This window comes from Drosophila rhopaloa, unplaced genomic scaffold, assembly GCF_018152115.1.
Source record: "Drosophila rhopaloa isolate 14029-0021.01 unplaced genomic scaffold, ASM1815211v1 contig_2, whole genome shotgun sequence".
NCBI classification, from domain to species: domain Eukaryota; kingdom Metazoa; phylum Arthropoda; class Insecta; order Diptera; family Drosophilidae; genus Drosophila; species Drosophila rhopaloa.
The window spans coordinates 17,426,278-17,450,568 of record NW_025335083.1 but is presented as its reverse complement, the minus strand read 5'-3'; the positions used below and the strand labels follow the sequence as shown (position 1 = coordinate 17,450,568).

General features: G+C 35.8%; 1 protein-coding gene across 1 annotated transcript in view; it reads right to left on the bottom strand.

Moving 5' to 3' along the window:
* Positions 1-14,156: 14,156 nt before the first annotated feature.
* LOC108045265 (neuronal acetylcholine receptor subunit alpha-7) overlaps positions 14,157-24,291 on the bottom strand; it is a 55,785-nt gene continuing 45,650 nt past the window's right edge. The window contains exons 9-13 of the mRNA XM_044459874.1: positions 23,503-23,612; positions 18,756-18,907; positions 17,850-17,972; positions 17,608-17,746; positions 14,157-17,333 (exon numbers count right to left, since the gene is read on the bottom strand). Of these exons, the coding sequence (XP_044315809.1) occupies positions 17,181-17,333; positions 17,608-17,746; positions 17,850-17,972; positions 18,756-18,907; positions 23,503-23,612 (677 nt within the window). The 3' untranslated portion in view covers positions 14,157-17,180. The remainder of the gene's footprint in view (positions 17,334-17,607; positions 17,747-17,849; positions 17,973-18,755; positions 18,908-23,502; positions 23,613-24,291) is intronic.

Sequence of the window (24,291 nt, the reverse complement as noted above, 5' to 3'; positions counted from 1 at the left end):
TTAATTACTAGACCCGGCCAGAAATGATGTTGAAAGTGCCGAAAACTGGTTGATCTGGGGCAGCCTGCTTTTATTATTATGCAGACTGCCGGATTTTGTAACGAACTTCTAGAAATTCGAAGAGTGTTTGAGAACTGGAACTATTGATAAAGTACCTTAGTCACAATAATATTATTTTAAAAAAAAACACGCATTGATTAAATATCTATTCTGACAAAATATGGACCATAATTGGGAAATTTTGTTGATGTAATTGAAAATAGTTGTAACCTTATTGATGATTAACATTTGTTGTTAATTGTCATTTAAATGACATCGATTTAATACTTTTTGAAGTGAGAAAGACTTGCAATGAAAATATAATATTGATTTGGACAGATAAAAATACGAAAGATATAGTATGTAACGATTTTATTTGAAAATATTATTTTGGTTATTAGAACTTGCTTCTGCCAATAAATTGAAGATTATGATAATAATATGTAATACAACTTAATTAATAGCGCCAAATAAAGTACATACTGCAATCGTGCAAAAGATTAAAGTGTATTTTTTCAACGAAATCTTTTTTTTACCATTTAAATCACTTTCATTTTTACCGGAAAATAAGTAACCGAAAATAAATTCTTTATTTTCGACTGCAGAGCTAATGAAAACAGGTATTTTCCAGCTATCGACAAGTGAGGGGTTGAAGAGCAGATGCTCATTAGTGGCCGTGGTCTCATCGCCTATGCATTGAAATTGGCAGTCACTTGTGAAAAAATCAATGCATGTCTGAGTAATCGATGCGCCTAATGGAATATCTAAGCTAATAAGGTGGAGCACGTCATCCACCAGGAGCCAGATGAAGTTAAATGGAGACTCCATTCGAGGACAATTACCGAAGCAACTTATAGACAAACAATGGATGGCTTTTGCCCATTTGGTGAGCTAATGTTTGGTTGGCTGGCTGGGACGGCTGCTTGGCATTTGGTTAGCAATTAGCCAACTGACCAAATCCAAATAGCATGAGTAAATAGGCTCGCCGGCTAAGTAGTTGATCCAAAAGGAGCGACTGGTTTCAGGCAGCCAGGCGGGTCAGCATCTGCGGCAGGACATTGGATGCAAACAAGTTTCGCTCCGGCAAGGAAACTTTCTCACGCTCGATCCCCCGGTCCAGCATCAGCATCCGCATCTGTGCCAGGACATGGAACTTTTATTAAAAATTCCCTCCTTCGTTTTTGCTGAACTTTCACATCAAAATTTCAACGGATTCGTACCCAGAACCAGGCCAGTTTTCCAAACTGGACAACAGCATCAACTGCCGCTGAACTTTGACACGCATCCCGGCCAAGATGAGCATCAACATCAACATCAGGATCAACCCTTCCCATTCCCAGTGCAACCAGTTTGCCGCTGGTCACTCCTCAGCCTCCGCTGGTCACTTGGTCTTCGACTGACCGGGGTGGGTTTACACCAGCCGATCCTTTCAGTTGATGCTGATGTTTGCCGATGATTTGGCCCGCATGACTCTTTTTTCCTGCTTTTCGGCAAAGATAATGTCCAGTTTTGGTCACTTCTTTGTCTGCTCCCGAACTCCTTGCCATTTGCGCCTGTATTGCAGTGATCTTGACGCCGATGCTGTGCCAAAGGACACCAATAAAAAGTCCACACATCTTGCCACCATGGGAGTTTCTATTTTTGATGGGAAGGGATAAAGAGCAATGCTTAAGCTCAAACCTGTTCCATTTTCAATGGCCTGTTACCGTGCACGATTTTTCGGCTATTTCTACAGGATTTCTTATACCAGAAAGAATAATGTAAAAAGTGATCTTACTTGAAATAAGTAAGCTTCGATCGATTTGATTTCAAGTGGCATTATCATTATTGGACTTTGTAATTCAATGATATATCAAAAATTGTTCGCAATCATATTTTGGAAAAATAAAATATGGTCCGATCGTTTCTTTAACAGTTATTTGACACTTTTCCGATCTAGAATATTAAGACATAAATATGAACTGCAATAGAATTTTACTTATTGTGAAAAAACCTTTTAAAATTGAAGGAAAAAACAGACAAACATTTAAAAATAGTCTAAGATAAGGTATATCTTTTTCACCGCAAACATCTTACCCCAAGTATATATATATTTATAGAAGAGTTCAGGATGATTTACTCGTATTTTAAACCTTGGCCCTACAAATTCTGAAAAGCACGAATTTTTATTCAATTAACAAAAATCAATATTGATAATAATGGCTTGTTTGGCAAACTATTAAATTGTTGCTGCAAATTCTAGAGATTTAAAAAGAGGATACAACGGCAACGAGTGGGAATATAATTCCTTTGGTGAAGTCCAATGCAAACAAGAGTTGGGGATATGGTTGGGAGTGCAGCTGGAAAAACTGATTCGTTGTCGGCTTCGACAGGCAGATAATGAGGCTTCATGAGGGGCGAAGGGATGGCGCAATTTTACGCACAAAAAAAGAGTTGACGATGGCATGTGGGTGGTGTTGGTTTTGGGGTGTGTTTTCGGGGGGGTCGTGATAATGCCGCTGCTGGGGGTGTAAGCTTAACAACGCAACATAAATTAACGCATATTTCAGTTGCAATTTAAAAAGCGCACAAAGCGAACGGAACCTGCAGTTGGCTGCGCTGCCAGCGTTTCAATTATTTGTTGTTGCTCTGGCTATTGTTGTTGCTGGTGTAGTTGTTGCTATCATTAACATTGCTGTTGTTGTCAAAAGTGCCAGGGCAGCGCATTATTTCAGTTTCAGCCGCTGCCGCCGCCGATGCACGCACAAAAAACGAATAAAACCGACAACGCCCCAAATGCAGCAAAAAATGCAGCCCCCCAAAAACCCCTGTAAGGATGCAGCGATGCGCCTAAAAGTATGCAACGCATTCGCCGCCCATCTGTCTGCCCTCCCCCTCCATACACACACACACAGGTACACACACGTACACCAACACACACACACACACAATTATGCACACTGCACATTCGCGATTCTGTATATTATTTACCTCTTGTTCGTTTTTTCCCCGGACAGCGGCGGCAGCGCGTTTTTTACAAGTTTTATTGCATGCGTGCGCGAATGAAAAATAAAATATATAAAAATATATAACGGTACCGCTCCAACACGTCGACGCCACCATTGGCCTCGGTGGCCGTTGAACGCTCAAAAAATGAACAAAAAGCAAGAGAGATGCCCAAATGCGAAAGCGCGTGCAAGCAAACGGGCCAGCAATGTCCATGTCGATGTCCATGTCCATGTCCTGGCTGCCCAGGATCAGGGTACATAGGTGCACTGATTGCCTCCATCGAATGCTGGGCTCCAAAGGATCTGTGGAATGAGTGGGGAAGGGGAAGGGCGGGGAGGGGGCTGCAGCTGCGACGGCGACGGCAGCGGTGACCATAAAAAACCCCAGGACAGACGCTGGGGCCAATGGTGCGTATGTGTGACGTCGGCAAATGTTGGGCGACAACAACAACGACGACAACAGTAACAACAATAACAACAGTGGGAGAGGAAAAATAAATTAAAAATGGTTGGAGCCGCTGTTGCTGCATTTTCCACTCGCATTGTCGTTTCTTTTTTTTTTTTTTAAGCTCTGCGCAAATATATTGAAAATATTTCCCATTTTTATGCCTACATTTATTATTTTATTTCGTTTTTTGTTTCGCTTTTTCACTGTTTGTTCACCTAAAAGCGCACAACATTTTTTAATTGGGTTAGTAATTGAAATTTATCGAGAGGCTTCCACGCACTGCGAACACCACTAGGGAGTCCAATCGAATATACAAAGCCAAATGAATTCTAACGCGTTTTGGTCAGCTACAAAAAAATACATTTCTTTTATAATAACTGAAAGAAACAAGAAAAATTTACGCAAAGCCAGAAAAAAATATCTTTTGTTTCCAACAATGAATAGTAGATATTTTTTTAACGAAAAGATTTTCACTGGCTTTGGTATTAAGGAACTTATTTATAAAGAATTCAAATTTTTTCCTATACATTTAATATTATTTTAAAAAAAGGTTCCTAAGTCAATACATTTAAAAAAAATTATAACTGTTTTAGCTTTATTGTCAGAAAAATTACATTCAGCCGAGGACAAACCAAATATCCATTCATATGATACCGAAATCGTACTTCATTTCCTTTAATTTCATCAAAAAATTTTGTATTTATATGTATTTTCATTTAATTATTAAGAGAACAATCTTAATAATAATCACTAATCCTTCCCCATATACACTAGTTTGCACTAATTGCTCTGTTCCTTTTACATCTCGGTTATAATTGCAATAATTATTGACATCTTCGTTGTACATTTCAATCTCAGCCATTGAAAATATGTCTAAGGATGTTTTTGCCTTAACAAGCAAACAAAAGAACAAAGTTTGCTATCAAGCGTACATTTGGTAAAACCTTTAAAATCGTATTTATCCACACCTAAAGAAAGGAGTAGTACGGTTTCGTTTGCCTTCGAATAGATTGTTCGCTCTGTTGATGGTTAGCCAGGGAAAATATAAAGCCAAAAAACGTTATTATCATAAAATAAATTACAAAGGCTCCTGCTGGACACTCCAGCGTATTAGGCATGCTGTGCATATTTATTAATGCTGTTCTGTCCAGTCCGAAATTAGAAACAGTGATGCACAAAAGTGTGCAATACATTGTATGCTTTCGGGGCAAAAACAGACTTGGGAGCAAGTCAAGAATTTATGGCCCATTGCAGCTGTGGTTTGGGTTTTCTTGAGAAAGTTTACCAGAATAACCCCTTGGAGGATACGCAGAGGATGCAAAAACTGCATCAAAGTGCAATGGCAACAACAGCAACAGCAATCGCAACAACAACGACAAACACAAAAATGCAATTACCGAAATGATAACAAGGCCTACAAGCGCATAAGGCTTCGATGGACATTGGACAATGGACGGAGTCCTTCATCTTGGACTTTGCTTTTCCAACTCAAGATGTTGCTAAGGCTATATTCGTGTGCCACTGTGTGCGTGTGTGTGTGCCAGCCTACGCATGTATGTGTGTGGGTGAAGTGAAGCATAAAATATATATTAATATACAAGTTGCCAAAAAATACAGTAGACGATTTATAAATACCTTGAAAATGGTAAAACTATTATTGATTTTACTCAGATTTTGCATTAGCATTTTAGGTTTTTTCAATCTAATTTGTAACAATAAATTGGTCAGTAAAAAATATATTTGCATCTAGAAACTGTAAGATCAAAGGTAAAAACTGGTAAAACCAACAAAGCTATAACTATTAAAAATACTTTTATCTTCTCTGTATAAGAGTTGTTTTTGCCTAAACCCAGATCATCTTTTAAATGACGAACAACTCGAGATAGTTTTCATACCTTGCGTAAGCAAATCTTAAAACATATTTCTATGCCTCTCTAAATATTCACATATATTCATTCTACAGCAAGACATGCTTTTGCTGCTGTGCGTGTGTGGTTGTGTGTATTTTTGAGCAAGTCAAAGATTTTCTATTAAATTTTAAATAATTCAATTTTACATTTTACCAAAAACATTGCAAATGAGTAAAGTAAACCCAGCACAAACACACACGAGCGCACAAGTGCACAAAGTGCAGCTGCATCTCTAGACATTTGCGTATACATATATAAGTGAGGTGGTGGCTGCATCTTGTCCAAAAATGTTTCATTATATTTGTCTTGCAACTCGCACTGTCCACTCGAAGAAAATCTTAAGCCTGCCAGCAGTTCCCCCCTTACCCCCATCACCATCCCTTTGCATTGTCTTTGCATTTTGTGAAAATATACTGCATATGCTTAGAAGTTGCATTTCACACTCGAGTGTGTGTGTGTGTGTGTGCGTGTGTTTTTTGGGTGGCTGGGTGGTGCGTTTTCATTTGGTTTTTCACCGCACCACTGGCCCAGCCATAAGGCACATATAAGTTTCTTCTTCTGGCGACCAGTATATAATTAGGGTACAGTTTTCTATGTACCATAAAGTGCGTTGCACTACATAAGCCTTCGAGTGCGTGTGTGCGTAAGTGTGTGTGTGCGTGGGTGTGCATTGGAAAATGGAATGGTTTGGAAAAACCGATTACATGGGTTTTTTGTCGGTCTTGCCCCAAAATTGCCGAACTTTGTACCAAAAAAAAACACGCAGAGAGTCGAAACTGAAAGAAACCTCAAATTATAAATTAAGTGCTGATAGGAAACAACATTATTACCAAAGAAAAAACGTCACTGTCTTCAAATATCAGAAATTGTAATAGTGATTTGGTTATTGTAAATACAAAAGATACATTTCATCTTTTGACAGCTTCTCAAGCGATATTTTGTCCAGGTGTCAGAAACTGATTAATAAGGCCCTTCTGAATTCGAAAGAAAACGGTTGGAGTTTATTTAAATATATATTTCCCTAAACGAACAATATCTGCACTCTTAATAAATTACTATGAGATAAAAGCCGCTGTGCAAGAAGGTAAAATAAATTATTTACTAGAAGAAAGGGAGCAAGCTTAAGTTTCCCAAGAATCCGTCTTGCTCTGTGTGTGCAATCACAGATCCGAATCTAAAGAACTGCTCTGAATTTTCACATTCAAGTGCAAGTCGCAGGACATTTCCCCCCCGCAGCCCTCTGACCAGAAACCACCCACCATTTCCCAAGCAAGTCCAGCACTCTTCTTAAACCTCGTTAAACTCAGCACACACTGTCCAGAATGTGACGGCAAATGCATAAATTAAAATTGCACATAAATTTTGCCATAAGAAACGACACCCAAGAAACGACAACGACGACGTTGACCCCCATGGACAACCCGCTCGCCCCCTAAAACTCCTAAGTAACAGGCACTTGCCACACACCCCCCCGCAACCCCCTCCGATTGGGCGAAATGCGTACTCGTAATTTGTGCTTATTGTGCAAGTCCGATGGCCAAGACAGCTGGAGGGCTGTGGGGTTGCTGGGATCGGGAATTGGAAGATGGGAGCTGGGAGTTGGGGTCTCGAGTCTGGAGACTGTGCCAAGATGCACACGAAGTCACAAAAGAACCGGACAGCGGTGGCCCCGCAACCCCACCACACATAATCACACGGAGAAAAAATGTAGAGTGTTTTCAGTACTTAATGTTGATTCGAAAAACCACTTCTCTGCCACTAAATCATTTATTTTAAGCCAAACATTATTTATTTTATTTGACGAAAATTAAGACAGTCTTTTATTAAATTTAAAACAAGAGAGAACGCTATAGTCGGGTGCCCCGACTATTAGATACCCGTTACTCAGGTAAAGGGAGTGCGAGGGAGATGGAGATAGAAACTTTGATCACGCATAACTTTTTAACGAATGGTCCGATTTGAAAAATTTCTTCTACATTTCGATAGGTATTGATAAACACAATAAAACTGCATTTTTACTTTTCTGAAATATTTAAATTTTTAAAATCGTATATAAGCGATTGTGGGCGTTAAAGGGGGCGTGGCACCTTTTTGAAACAAACTTGCGCTGCATAGGAACTCCTAGAATCTGCATGCAAAATGCCAATCTTCTAGCTTTTATAGTTTCCGAGATCTCAGCGTTCATACGGACAGACAGACAGACGGACAGACAGACGGACAGACGGACAGACGGACAGACGGACAGACGGACATGGCTATATCGACTCGGCTAGTGACCCTGATCAAGAATATATATACTTTATAGGGTCGGAAACGCTTCCTTCTAGCTGTTACATACTTTTGCACGAATACAATATACCCTTTTATTATTATATTATATTTATCTAATTTGTAGTCTAGACTTCTAACGCTGAGCTACGAAAATGGACTCAGAATGCTTTCCTATTTATAATACTCACATAAAAGCATTATTTCCTACAGAGCCGTTATTTTAAATTACTAAAATGTTGCAAAATCATCACATTTCCTACTCTAATTTTCGAGAAATCATAAATTTTACATACATTTATTTAAAAAACATACAATTCATTTAATTTAGATTTTATCTTCTCATATTAAAGTTTAATTTATTTTATTAATTTAGTGTTATAAATAAAATCTATCTAATGATATAATTAGACCATTATATTAGAGCTGTTTGATTATATAAACTTCTCCGTATAAGACATCTATAAAAAATGTCATTGGCATAATTTGTGAAACCTAACTGGTAAGGGTAGGGATATTGTTCATTAGTAGACCCCAAAAATAAAGTGTTGATGTGTACAGTAGTTAGTTTTATTATGCCTAGTTTACATGCCAGAGGATCCATATTTTTTCGCCGTGCAGGCGGGCTAAGTACTGGAGTATCTGTGTGTGTGCTAATATTGAGGTAGGCCGCTGTATTGAATGGTCGGTGGGTGGCGGAGGTTCAGGGGTCAGGGGTCGCAACTTGCACTCATCATCAACTCAAACTCAATCAGCAGCGGCAGCAACAACAACAACAACGGGGACATCGGCAACATCGCGACGCAGTGCATCTGTGTGCGTGCGCGAGTATCTGTGTGTCGCTTTTGACATTTACTTTATGTATTCTTCGCATGTAATGAGGTAAGTGAGGAATGCAAGGGGATGGCCTATGTACGCGAATCGTTGTACGCACATTTGCACATATGTGAAATGCCGTTAATTATATACTTTACACGACACACACACACACACCAGGACCTCACACACACACACACGTACACACACAGGGAGACAGGCGGCGATTTTAATGTACAACAAAAGTGCATTGTTGTTGCCGCTGCGTGGAATTGTGTGCGGGTATATAGGTGGCACCCTCTCTCTATGTACAACTACAACAACTACTAACTTGAAGCCAAACTACATATATACCGCCTATATATCATAGTTATGTACAGCCTTAAATCGCTTTGTTAAACATGCATATGCAAAAACACAAAAAAAAAATAATTTTAACTCTTTTTTTCACGCACAAAAATGTGTAAAGCGGTTGCAAAAAAAAAGGGATATCCGCGATGGGTTGCAAAACATTGCCATCGGCATAGAATGGGTCACCCGGAATCCCAGCATCCCTTATCATTATGATAAGAGGGGGTAGGGGGGTTGGATACTTTTTTTCGGACTGAGTATTTGCTGCGTATTTGCTATGCACTTTTTTGCAATAGCAGCATGAACCACAAAGGAGCTTGTTGTTGCCTTTGGTAATTTTCAGATGCGAGGACTTCCGCTTTTGCATTTGTGTATGTGTGTACGGACACCCATCCATATGCTTGTTTATTTACCCGCGAATTTATTTGATTTGCGAGGGCGGACAAGTGCATCAAGAAAAACCAAAGGCCCAAAACAAACAAATACTTGAAATTCATTTCAATGGGCAGTTGTATTAAGTAATTTAGTTACTTCGATCAATAGATAATCGGACTACCAAATAAACAATAGTATTTATAGAAGTTATAAAGACAACAGTATATTTAAAATATTTAAAAAAAAAACCGAAAAGCCGTTAAACCAACAATTTAAAATCAAATTTGAATTTTCGTTCCATCCCATTTATTGCGCTCAAGTAATTCATACTGGTCTTAGTGTTGGTCAATACTAAGGTTCTCTGCACGCCACATCATTGTAGTGTTTGAATTGGGAACTATTGAGTACCTCGTCTCAACGCCAGCTAGCGCTCTGTAGAATAATTGTCGAATTGGTGTAGAGTAGGCCGACGCTCATTTGGCACCACGCCATCCACACTGCCCATCGTCTGGCAACGCTGTGATCATCTGGCAGCACGGTGCCTAATATCCAGATTTAAATCGTTAATTAACTCTATATATTTTTCTTATTTAATAATTTTGAATTAAAACCCCTTTAAGAATTTTTCTTTCACCTTTTCAAAAAATGGTTCAAAAATTTGATTATCGCTAACGCGATAAATTTGAATGCAGTTTTTTTGAGAATCGAACCACAAGTCTTTAGAGGTATGGCACTTTAAAATCGGTTAAGATTTGGTAAAGTTATGGGCTTTGGAAGTCCAATTGTGGGTCACCTTTTTAGAAGTCATCAAAAACTTGTAAATAAATAACATGAAAATGGGTCAAAAATTTGATTATCGCTAACGCGATAAATTTGAATGCAGATTTTTTGAGAATCGAACCACAAGTCTATAGAGGTATGCCACTTTAAAATCGGTTAAGATTTGATAAAGTTATAGGCGTTGGAAGTCCAATTGTGGGTCACCTTTTTACAAGTCATCAAAAACTTGTAAATAACTAACATGAAAATGGGTCAAAAATTTGATAATCGCTAACGCGATAAATTTGAATGCAGATTTTTTGAGAATCGAACCACAATTCTTTAGAGGTATGCCACTTTAAAATCGGTTAAGATTTGGTAAAGTTATGGGCTTTGGAAGTCCAGTGGAAGGTGCCCTTTTTCACAAGTCATCAAAAACTTGTAAATAAATAACATGAAAATGGGCCAAAAATTTGATTATCGCTAACGCGATAAATTTGAATGCAGATTTTTTGAGAATCGAACCACAAGTCTATAGAGGTATGCCACTTTAAAATCGGTTAAGATTTGGTAAAGTTATGGGCTTTGGAAGTCCAGTGGAAGGTGCCCTTTTTCACAAGTCATCAAAAACTTGTAAAAAACTAACATGAAAATGGGTCAAAAATTTGATTATCGCTAACGCGATAAATTTGAATGCAGATTTTTAAAGAATCGAACCACAAGTCTTTAGAGGTATGCCACTTTAAAATCGGTTAAGATTTGGTAAATTTATGGGCTTTGGAAGTCCAGTGGAAGGTGCCCTTTTTCACAAGTCATCAAAAACTTGTAAATAAATAACATGAAAATGGGCCAAAAATTTGATTATCGCTAACGCGATAAATTTGAATGCAGATTTTTTGAGAATCGAACCACAAGTCTTTAGAGGTATGCCACTTTAAAATCGGTTAAGATTTGGTAAAGTTATGGGCGTTGGAAGTCCAATTGTGGGTCACCTTTTTACAAGTCATCAAAAACTTGTAAATAACTAACATGAAAATGGGTCAAAAATTTGATTATCGCTAACGCGATAAATTTGAATGCAGATTTTTAAGGAATCGAACCACAAGTCTTTAGAGGTATGCCACTTTAAAATCGGTTAAGATTTGGTAAATTTATGGGCTTTGGAAGTCCAGTGGAAGGTGCCCTTTTTCACAAGTCATCAAAAACTTGTAAATAACTAACATGAAAATGGGTCAAAAATTTGATTATCGCTAAAGCGATAAATTTGAATGCAGATTTTTTGAGAATCGAACCACAAGTCTTTAGAGGTATGCCACTTTAAAATCGGTTAAGATTTGGTAAAGTTATGGGCGTTGGAAGTCCAATTGTGGGTCACCTTTTTACATGTCATCAAAAACTTGTAAATAACTAACATGAAAATGGGTCAAAAATTTGATATCGCTAAAGCGATAAATTTGAATGCAGATTTTTTGAGAATCGAACCACAAGTCTACATATAGTGGTATGCCACTTTAAAATCTGTTAAGATTTTGTAATGTTATGAACTCTGGATGTCCTGTTTACAAGACATTGGAAATTTGTAAATATCATACATGAAAATTGGTCAAAAAATTGATCAACGTTGAAACGACAAATTTGAATGCAGATTTTTATAAAATCCAATCACGAGCCTAAGAGTCATAAATTTGGTATTGTTATGAACAACAGAAATTTTAATTGTACATCACTAATTTAAAAGTTTTTAACTAAAAATAGCTAATATGAAAATGTAATTGAACCTTTTAATGTTTTCAAATATTTGAAAATTTAGTCCTGGTACGAAAATGTTTAACTATTATTATTTTAACTAATTTGGCAGACTTAGAATCGTTGTTGTGAAGCAACCCCCTCAAAGTGTTATTTCCATATGCTGAAATCTTCTCTAAATTTGTTGATGAAAAACTTTAAGCGCATTTTTAAAACATTACAAATTTTATTTTTTTTTAAAACGATATGGTAATTCAAATTTCAGCGGTACAACAATGGCTACAGAAATATTAACAAATTAATTTAAAATAAGAAGTATAAGCTGATGTAAGTAATGATGCTCCAAAATGTTTTTAATCAGCGCAGACGTGTTTTGTTCCTGTAAATAAAAAAAAATTAATAAAATATTGAAAAATGGAATGGTTTTAATAACTCACCTCGAATGACTCCCAAGTATGTTCGCAATCATGAAAATGGTTAGATATAAGAAGACATTTTAGTCAGGGAAACTATTATATTTTATGATCAGACCATTCCATGCAGAAGAAAATGTATATAAAAGGGTGCATAAGTAAGAGTAGATGTGACTGAATACTTTATCTATTTTTGGTTCGATCTTAGAAAATAAACTTTTTTGATTGGACATTGGAAATAAATAGAAGAAGGACGTAAAGAAATCATGCCAAAATATTGGGATAAATATAGGACATTTTCTTACAATTTTAACTTTCCACAGGGGAAAAATGAAATCACTTGTTATACATACACGCAGCAATCCATCAGCTGTTTTAATCTTATTTCAGTTGTTTGGCTAGCTGGATTTATAGTTATTTGTTATATAATTTTTCTGTTATGGGAATATTGTAAAGAAGGAACTGGTTTTTAATTTTGATTTCAGCTGGTTGTTGACAAACTGCGCGAGGGAATCAGAATTTTCCTTTAGTAAAATTTGCAAAAATGTATATATCTGGATAATCAGTTGTGAAATTTTACCACTTTGAATATAAATGACAAGCGATTGTTTCGTTTTTTCAGCTTATAACGTTTGATTGTCCATTCGTTACGTCGTAATCTAGGCATTGGTTTTTACAGTGTATTAAGTGTTGTTTTGCTATGAGTATATGACAATATGAATTTTGTTTTAATGAACATTGATATATGAATATTTACATTTTTATTTAGTTTCGTGAAAATGTGTGAATTAGAGTACCTTAAGCCTAACTCGGACACGATCTAGATTATAACACAATTTACCTTTCCGTGTGTAGACAGCAGCTGCAGAGGATTCTCTTCATCTTGGGCATCATCATTCAAGTCCTTGGTCCAATTGTAATATTAGATGAGAATAAAACCTATTTGTTTATTTTGGTATTTCTGTCAAATCTTTTCTTTTTGAATTTTTATTATTGAATAATAATTAAAATTTTACAATCGCTTTACTCGGGTCTCCTTTTCTTTTCGTCATTGTTTCTTTCAACTTTTATTTTTATTTTTTTCTATAATTTACTATTTAGGTCAAAATGACCAATTTAAATTTTCTTCTAATTTTTTATGTCATATATTTTGTGTTTTTGTTTTAGTTAATTCTGTATGTTTCTTTATACGCAATTATTTAAATTTAAATACTAATAACGACATAAAAAATCAGCGCTTTTCTTTTGTTTTTGTGTTCTTTGTTTCTTTTTCACTTTTTTAAAATTAATTTAATTTAAATATTTACTAGGTTACGATTTCATCCCGCTTGATTTGGTTTTTATTAAACCCTTTTTAAATGACTAATTAAATATTAATTTAAAGTTTTGTGTGTTTTTCATTTTTTATTTTTAATAGAGAAAGGAGTTTGTTTTTTTTTTATTTTTTTTAAGAAATATATACTTTTTATGTATATTTTTTAAAATTCATTTAAATGCAACTAGTTGTAGGAAAAAGTTTCATCATTTGCTTCAAATATTTTGTTTTATAATTTATTACATAGTATACTATATATTAATATATATATACTTGTTTGTCTGTGTAAAAAGAAGTATATACGTATGCACATATATATCCATGTAAATATACACATATATGTATACACTGTGTATTTAATGGTTGATGAAAGAACTTTTTTCCAAACTGTCCTCTTTATGCACTAGAACGTTATTAGATTTAATCTCCATCATCTTACTCCATTGCATTGCGGCCTCGACTAATGTTGCCGATTAATTTTATTCAGCCCAGAGAGCCTTACTATTTCCTATGTATTTATTTACTGGGGTGACATTTTTCTTTAAAAATTGCTTATATGAAAACTTTTGTTCAACTTCAGCTAGTTGGATGTTGAACATAATCCAGTTGTTGATTGCTATTTGAAAACGGCCATCAGATATTTCAGTTGAGCTTTTTGGTTTGCTTTCTTTTGTGTTTAAATAAGCACAATTGATGGAAATGTATAAAAGATTTAAAATTAGTTATTGTTTTTATTTTTCATGCTGGCAGCTTGTTTGCTATGTTCTCTATTATTATTTGTTAATACTCTTAAGCGTTAGGATTGAAATCTATCGTTAATTGTTCTCACTGACATTCGCATTGGAAAAGCATATAAAATAAAATATATGTTTATCAAAAACATTAAGAAAAGTCCCCACAAATTTATTCTGTTTTCCGATCCATTGGTTTTCAAGCTATTCTTGTGGGCAGTACAACAAAATGTAAAAGAATTTCACCTTTCATCAAAATATACCAAGTTCTCATATTATTTTACATTTTTAATCGTTTATCAAAAGCTAAACCTTATTCATAAATGTTCTTGATTCATTCAAAAATAAAACAACAAAAAAAGAGCGGGTAAGAAATTTGTATAGTTTTTATACAAAATCTGTATATAAATTGATACTTGAAATTGTACTTCAACAAAATCGCATAAAAACCAATTTTATTCATTATCCATAGTTTCTCATCTATTTCTTCGTTTTGTTCGTTATTCGAAATATATTTATTGTTTGTATGTAAGTCTATTTCTAGTATGTTGTGTTGAGCTCGCATCTTTTAGCGCTTTGGATAGAATCTTAACAATTTATGGGTTTCTGTGTAGCCTAGTCTAAGTTGAATGACGTCGTTTAGTTACTAATCATATTTCCTTTAATTATTTCTGAATTTTTTTTTAGCATTTTTAACTGTGACCTCTATGTTTTTGTTCGCTTTTGTTTTGGTGTGTTCATATTGTTTATATTCAAAGAAAATTCTGATTGTTTACATTGCACAAGATTTACAATTAGAAGCAGAATAACTGTAACTTAAAAATTAAAAAGCTAATTCCATTTCGAACGTTTTCTTTGCTTTTGTGTGGAAAGAAAAGTCAGTGTGAAATTTCGACCAACACAGTTTTGCTTTTTTTTGTTATCTATTCTTGGTAATGGGGTCCTTTTGGAAAATACGAAGCAGACCCATATCGTCCTTATAAGGGTCCTTCGCACTTCCTCATGCAACTCCCAGACCGTGTTAATTTTTAAGATTTTGGTTTCTTGTATTCCTTTGTTTTGTTATTGAAATTGTGTGCTTGTCTAGTAAGCGGACAGAAACATACTTTATTAGATTATAATATTGGGATAAACTGGCCATCGAACAACCGAGTGTGTGTTTCTTGTGTGGATTCGTGTATGGTACAAATATATGAAAAGTTGGGTCAGATTGACTCACGCTAAACTCCATCATATATATCTGTATAAAGCTCCTTGGTTTATATGTTTTGGTTGTTGTGGTCTGTGATCAAGTATGTTTTGTGCGCCCTTCACTAAAGCAAGCACATAATTTTACCCATGCACCGGCATGTTACGTGTTCTAGGGTCTTGTGATGTTCATTGTTATTGGTATTTCTGTATTTCTCGCATACTGTATTTGTTGGTTTGCCTCTACTCCAATCGATTGTTTGGCTTGTTTTCTGTGTTGAATTGCTTTCTGGTGTCGTACAGGGCCCTCAACTTTTAGTATTCAATAATCAAAAAAAAAAGAAAAGAAAACGTAAGTGTAAATGAGTGAAATCAATACCGAAAGTTAGACTGTATAGAGGTTCGCTGTTCTCAATGCGCTGAAGGAGCGAACTCTTGCCCTTTGTCGTGGACTTTGCGCAATAGTTCGATCGATCATCGTTTGCATCACCAAAAATCATGCAATTCATCAACACGCAGATATTATTGCTCGCAACCATTTAATTTCATAAATTCATTTCCTCGTGCGGCGCCAGTCAACATGAAATGCAGTCCTTCGGATACATTTCATTTACTGATCGCATTCTGGGCTCACCATTACCTGTTGTGCCTCGTCATCTCAATTACTCTTATTTTCGCTCTTTTCATTTGCATCATTTTGATTTTTCAATTTTCTTTGTTATATTCCAGTGAATTTCCGTAATTCCAATTCAGATTGGTTATTCTATTGGTTTTGGTAAGCTTTAAGGGGTTTGGTTTTTAGTTTTTGGGGTTTGGTTTTTAGTTTTGGGGTTTGGTTTTTATTTTTTATTTTTTGGGGTTTGGTTTTGGATTTATCATGTGGTTAGAAATTAAACTTAAGATCAAATTTCGGGAGTGGGAACTAGATACACAGTTTAGGATATGTTGGGTTAATTGGTTCTGTTGTGGAAATGCAGTTTCGTCTAGAGAGGGGATGTCGCGGAATCTCTTAATTGGCCTAGGTACTAATTGTTAGCAAAAAGTTGCTCGGAACAAATCCCTGGACTGACTTCAATGCTGAAGAAGATTACAAATTTAGTTGTCCTTCTGTAGATCCAAAAACGTTGGGTTTTCATATCATATACACGTTGCTAATTTCCCATCTACATTTCTTACTATAAAGCTCACAAATTGAAGTCTTCCAAAAAGGTATTGGGATTTTGTTTTTGCTTGAAATACTGCAATTTCCTTGAAGTCTGTCAAAAAAATAAGTTTCGAAAACCCGTGTGACTATTTTTATGAAAACGCCTCGCTTATTCTATAAAATATAAAATATAAAATCTAAAAAGAAAATATACCCGTTTTGCTTGCTTGTCAAACATATATGTATATATATATTCAATGGAAGAAATCTAGATACTGGCTTGTGGGGGTTTGCGGGGAAGGGAGGGGATTTCTTTGAGTTACCATTATTTAGATTTTTTGTATAGAATTAGGAAAATTGGAATTAGTTAGTTTTTAACGTTTTAGTATATGATGTGGTTTTAAGTCTCTTTTTTAGTGTCTGTTTGATTTTAATGAAAGACATTTTAAACGAGATTTTTATAAATAAATTATTGTGTTTTCAGAGACGAATTTTTAGTTTTTTTTTTTTTAGTATTTTCTTGGATGTATTATTTAGTCATGGGTTTTTTATCATGTGTTTTCCTATTTTTTTGTGCTTTTTTAATGCTTTTTTAGTTTTAATTTACTTAAAAAGTTTCGTTATTAATTTAATAATTAACAAATTGATTTTATAATAAAACCAATAACAATAACCACCTCGCCCATATGGCTACGAGACAATAATATGTGGTGCTGATAGTAGTACAGCTATTGTGGCTAATATTGTGAACATTGTGAATATGATAAGGCACAGTCTGTCAACGACCATAGCTGCAAATTTCCAATCATTGGCAATGTCATTGCACTCGTCATCTTTACGTAGCTGTGCATTCGATATTCAATATTCGATATTCGATTTGATGTTTTGTTATTTCATTTGTTATCAATGTTCAAAGAGAAAGAGTGGGTTAAGTTGGAGAGAAAAAGATGAAGCAAACAATTAAACTTTGTCGACAGCTATTTTCTTGGAGTGCTATAACTAGGTGGTCATGCATAGTTTTTATAAATAGAACGCTATTCGAATATGAAGTTAGTACAAATGGACGTTTGATCTTCCAAATAGGCCTTGGCATTTTGCCTGATCGTCGCCAACTTACCTGATCAGTAATAAAGCGAATTTCCTTCAAGATTAAACCTAGTTCATATTCTGTTGATGATTTGATGCACGTGTGATGGGTGACCGCATCCGGCATTCGGGTGCTGCCAATGGGCCCAATGCTGCCATCGTCGCCTTGACTGCCATTTGGACCGGGCGGAAAACGAGAGAGAGAAATGTGGCACGTGAGTGGCCGAATTCAGTTAACCCAATGTGGCCCGTGGGCCAATTGCGACTCGTTACCCATAAACCGTGCGATAGAAAGCCGGATTGTGTGGCAGTGTTCCGCCGGGCGTCATGGGGCGACAATTGTGCCGGAAGTCATCGTCGATGTCTAGTACGTTGGCCAGAAGTGATTTCGACGAGCTTCATTACGGGGGAATAAAATCAGCTTTAGTACCCTCAGTAGAAATAACAAATACAACATGGGTAATTGCTACTGTTCCTGCTTTCGCTTTGCACTCAAAAAAAGTGAGAGCAAGAACCACAACAGCACACAGAAAATGTAATATATGGGAAAATCTATAGTTTGATAATTCCTTATTAAAAAAAACCTAGCAATTTATGAACTCATCTTTCTTATACTAGACATTAGAAGCTCGAAGTTATGTTTAACTTGATCTGTTTTTTGCATATTTTATTTTGATTTATTGGAATTTTAATGTATTTATTAGAATCAGTGACCAAAAATAATCGTTATAAACTCTTATTTTTAAAAGACTAATCTGTTATTAATTTCCAAACGTCCCAATTCAAAACCTTTGGGTTTACTTATACCAACAAAATATATTAAAATTACCCAAATGTGAAAATAAGTAAAGCTTTGTCAATTTTTACCCACAGAACGTGTAGAAATCAAAGAAATTAGAATCAAACTGGTAAAGCAATTCCATTAGTCTTTTAAAAATAAAAGTTTTAAGTAACGATTATTTTTGGTCCCTGATTAGAATAGGTAATTCAATTTAAAACAATAAATGAACTCGAGAACTTTTCCGATAAGATATTTTCAAAAGAAAAAGACTTGATCTTGTTTGCTATTAAATATACAATATACATATTTTTTAAGTCAGATTTTCTTTGCTGTGTGGATATGTCAATCAATCTTTAAGAGCTAACACCAAACATATGTTTATATGTGCTTATAAATACCGCTCTTTCAGCTCAACATCGGAGAGTATCTGGTGCTTGCGCTCGGAGGATGTGTCCGAACAGGGCGTGGTCGGGAACTCCAGGATCAGTGGGCGGCCCGGTCGACTCATTCGCAGGATCCATGGCAGCCAGCACAAAAACACGATGCGTATCTAACGGCAGGTGGTGAAATGTAAACGTTTAGTGGGACGGGCTCGGGGATAATCCGATCAAAAATCAAATTTGATGTATTTATGCTCCAATTGCGTGTGCTAAAAGTTCGTGTTGAGGATGATGATGATGATGATGATGACTGGTCCCTGTGTGTCTCTGTGCCTGGGTGTGAAAGTGTTTTGGGGCCGAAAAGTATGTGTGGAGAGGCCCCACGATTTATGGCTGTTTTGCATGTAACGGGGCACTCACACCCAGACAGATGACCACAAGTATGATTTATATTCGATTTTGATTACAAACTAAAGCAACACTGTTTTTGGAGTCGCTGCCCGGAGTGAGAGCAACATGTGGGTGTTCGTTTGTCAGTATGCTGGGTGATTTGTTATAACACTTATAATAATATTTATGTGGATTTGTGTGTTTTCGTGTGCGAGATATGGAGTGTGTTCGCATTTCGCCATGGTCTCTGCTTATTTATAGCTACGGTGCATGCACAATTTATGATCTACAACACAAACACAGATAGAGATAAACACATATATATGGAGCACGAGGCACAAACACACAGACACAATACTAGCTATAACGACAGCAACAATAACAAACGTCTAAGACGATGGTAGTTAGCCAAATGCTGCTCATGAGTAAACAATTCCTCCGAAAGGCATTCACACATCGATCCCTTGATTTACACTCATCTTCATAATAGTTGTTCAACAAGTGACTATACATTATTCTATAATTGGAAAGATTAATTCATGGCACTAGAATTGATTTTAAAATATTAATCATTTCTAACAATTATAAGTGAAATATTAACTACTTAAATCTATGTTCAAAATAGAACATCAGTTAAAATATGCTGACATTAAGTTACATTTTCCTACTACAAATATCCACCCTCATAACATATATTAAAGCTACATTTTCGAGCTAATCCTTATCAAGTTTCGGGTTCTCCCTCAGGTGCCTTTGTGTTTTAAACAATAGAGAACAATGAATGATATTGTATCTTAGTTGTTCCTTATAATCTCAATCAGCAATGATGGCTATCTGGTTAGCTGGTGTAAAATGGTTATCTGGTCGGGTCGTGAAAAATAGTTAAAAGTACGCCGCAAAAAAAGCGGCAATCTATTGGATAGTCAGGACATGTTTCGCTTCCTCGCTGCAGCTTATCCCCAGGCATCGGTGTTCAGGTCTCTCCATTTCGTCCCCAAAACCATACGTAGTTCAGTTGAGGAGCTGAAAAACCGACGCTCTTAGCTGACAAGCTCGCTTGCCGTTCTGTCTGAATCTGTCCTTGTCCCAGGTTGTCCTGCGGATCCACCTACCACCCCCTTCTCCATATAGTCATCACCACTTTTCGGTCGTCCTTTTGCCTCCTCTATCATGTCGGCTCCTCCTTTCCAGCGGTTTTCATTTTCCCTTTTTTCCATTTTTTTTTTTGGCCAACAAGCGAGAAGCTTACATGGAAATGCGCTTCAGGACGTGGCATGCAAACTAAATGCAAAGTTAACCATCGAGCAACTGGCATTTGCCATATCCATATCAATGCGACCCACCATCTACCTCCATCTCTGTGCAAATTTTGCGCAAATTGATTTGTTGTTATCACACAAAGCGCGGGGCAAGCGGTGGATGGAGGTGGTGGGGGAGGGGGGTTGTGGTCTTGGTGGCATAGAGTCTCTGGGGGCAATTCAAGTGGCAGGCGACTGTCGAATGGAACTTCTTGGGCATGCACATTTCTAATGCACTTGCCCTCCCCAATTGCCTCAATTTTCGTTGCCGTGTCAGGACAACTCACAACTGGGCCAACTGTCAGGCCCCCAAAAAGTTCCCTGGTTACTTTGTGTGCCCCACTCGATTCCCGGCTTTGGTTTTTCCCCCATGTGTTCCAAATTCAATTGTGTGTCGAGGGGCGGACCCTCCACATTCTTGCGCGAAAACCATACAAAACTTCTTATGTGAGTGACTCCTTAAAAGCCAATCGACTTCCACTGAACGGCCCTTATTCTTGATTTTTTCTTACATTTCTGGGTCTCGTCTGGCGAAACTTTTCATTATGCACTTGGAGGCCATTGCAATAATGTGCAGAAATTGCTTTCCACTTGACTGCCTTGTGAAAATATTGTCGTGAAATGTCTGATATTTTCCACTATCGATATCTGAATTGGTTAGTTTGTCTATTTTATGAGGTAAATGGAAAACGAAAACTAATTTTACTTTACAAAATTTTTACTTAATAGTTTTGTGTTCTACAAGTTGTTATAACTACAGGTGACTCTAAAACGACAAGTGCTTACAATAATATAAAACTAGAAACATAATTGTTACTATCTGAAAAGGTTGCTTGCCATGTGCGTTTTATTTAAGTAACAGCCAAAAATGGTTTAATTTCTGATACAATTCTGATCTCTATTAAAGACTTTAAACCGATTTAAGGCAAACTAGAGGAATTGTATTAAATGTATAACCCATGGCAACTTTAGTTTTTATATTGGTTTTATATTTACTATGATACAATATTTTTTTTTATTTATTTTTTTTATTACTGCTCTCTAAAAGTAAGGCCCCTATAATTTTTATTCAATTTCAACCACGCCTGCCTTTGAAAACTTTTTAAACTATTTCGCACTCAGACACACATTGCACCAAAAAAAAAAACACATAGAGACTATGTACAGAGTTATATGAATTAAATGTGTACTTAGAGGGAAAAAAGATATTGGGGAGGAAAATAGAGGCTAGAGTACCATTTACAAAACTTCGTACACCAGCACAGAGTATTACATAATGCATAATTGGACAGCACTTTTGATGTTGCCATCTGCTTTGGATTTTCTTTTTTATTTGTTAAACCTATTCAGATTGGTACGAGTATAATGATGCAAATACAAAAGCGTGTGTGCAACTGGTGACAAAGTTACGAGCAAAAAGGGATTGGGATTGGGACTGGGCTGGGTTGCTGGTTAGTTGGTTAGTTGGGTGGTATTTGGATTCTTGCTGGGATCGAGGTTGTGGCTGACATACACGTAAGTAGAAATTATGGGCCCAACATCAACATTACGATATTTTTCATTACATAAATTATTTTATAGTAGACACGTATAGTAGCTAGACATGTTGGATGGTTACAACATTCGTTTCGTACTCTGTACATCCGTCCGTCACTTTTCGGCTCGGCATTCCCATTTTCTTGCGCGTTTGCTTCGTTATTACGTGTATTACGTTCCTCTTGGTTCTTTTGATTTACGTTTTTTTGGGTCACACACACAGGGTCTATAAACCTCAACTCAACTGACATTTTTCTTTTGGGTCTCTGGCTTGGCTTTGGTTTTCAGCTAAATTGCAGATACAGTTATGCTTACTAACAAAATTAAAGGGGCAACACAAAATTGCAGCTTGCATAACAGCCTCTAAGTAGGCATCAAAAACTAACAAGAACCAATTGAAAAACCGAACATCGAAAAAAGGCTGTTTTTGTGTATGAAACATAAATGCACGACAACATCAACAATAATAACAATTGAAGGGTAATCGAACAACATTTATATGTGCAACTATTTGCAAATACGTTTTTAGGTATTTTTAGTTTTTTAAATGTTTATGAGACAAACACATGAAAATGTATTTATTTTCGTCTTGAAATGATTATGATTTCCACCTCGCTTGGCTTTCACTATGGAGCTGTATTTTCATGAATGGAAAAATGAATTATTATCTGGCATGGATATGCTTACTTTATGAAATTTTTAGTCACTTTTCTATATAAAGTCTGGAGCAAATATATCTATTTGGATGATCCTTTTAAGTTGAATCGAAAAATGAAGATCTCCGTATAATATTTTAGAACTACGATATTGTAGATATTTTAGAACTATACATTTGTGGCAGCACTAGTACTGTTATGGAAATATAATTGGTAATATCTAGTAGTTAAACAATTGTTTAAATAAACATCGGACCAAATTTAAATTGCTATATTTTGGATAATATTTGTTTTGTCAAAACATCCCGTGATTGAAAACGACCCTGTTGAAGCTCATTTCTGACTGAGTACATTCTTGTTTTTATTTAAATTGTATTTTATTGGTTTATGGTTTTAGGTTTTGTTTTTACAATAAAGGAATATAACACAAATTACAACAAGTAACTAAACATTGTGAAAATAGCTAACACAAAAACATTTCGCTAGCTAACACATAAATTATCTTAGCATGACTCTCGCATAAAATTTTGCAATTTTTTCTCTTTTGGCAGAGATAAATCATATAAAAAATGCTAATTCTATGCGACAGTGGTCTCAAATCCAACAGCAACAGAGGACTCTGGGGCATTGTGCGGGTTCTGCGCACCACGTTTGGAAAAAGGAAAAAGGATATAGGGGGCAGGATATAGGACGTTCCTCTGGAGCTGCTGTTCTGGGGCCACTGAAAACTAGCTGAAGCTATAAATGATGAGTGATGGTCGCTTTTGCAGTTGTTTCTTATTTTGATATTTTGTTGTTGGTTGGTTGGTTGGTTGGAGATAGTTTTGTTGGTTGCTGTGGTTGTTTGGGATGGTTGTTTGGTGGGTTGACCTATTTGCAACTTACCCATTCGGACATTTCGTGCGTATCAGCATTTCGATGATGATAATTTAATATTAAAATCGTTGACACAACGGATGAAGCTACCATAAACATTATGCAATTGAAATATGTACCTGTTGGTTGGTTGGGCGTGTTGTCAATATATATATATATATAAATATTATATATATTTATTATGTTTAGTGTAGGAATGTATTGTAATTGTTGTAGTGGTGCATGGATTATAGGTTAGTTTCATTGTTATTATATTGTTGGATTGGTAGTTGTTGTCGTGGTAATTCGTTTGGGGTAACGCATATTTCAAAGTTCAGATTTTATTCATGGTGTATGGTTTTGTTTCGTTAAGTATTATATGCATTTTGTGAGCACATATAATTTTTGCGGAAGGTACATAGTTTGTTTGAAAGAAAGAAAAAGGCAAGAAATATGTACAAAATATTTTAGTTAGTACATTAAATGCAAAGGTTTTCTGTTTGTTAGCTTCTTAATCGTTCAGGTTTTTTAAATTGCATGGCAAATGTTATTTTCAAGAAAAATACATATAGATTTATTTTCTGTTTTTAATTCACACACACACGAGGTTAACTTTAGTTTGTATACTTTAGACATAGGTTAGGTAAATATAAAAGTTAGACACCAAAAAGTGTACGCCAAGAACGGAATGAGAAAAATTCAACAAGATAACTTTAATTTTAATTTTGTAAACACTTTTTGGAGAAAAATATTCAAATTCGATTCGATTGTATAATTTTGAAAAACAAAGTTACGAAAAAGTTAAAAACAAATTAAATT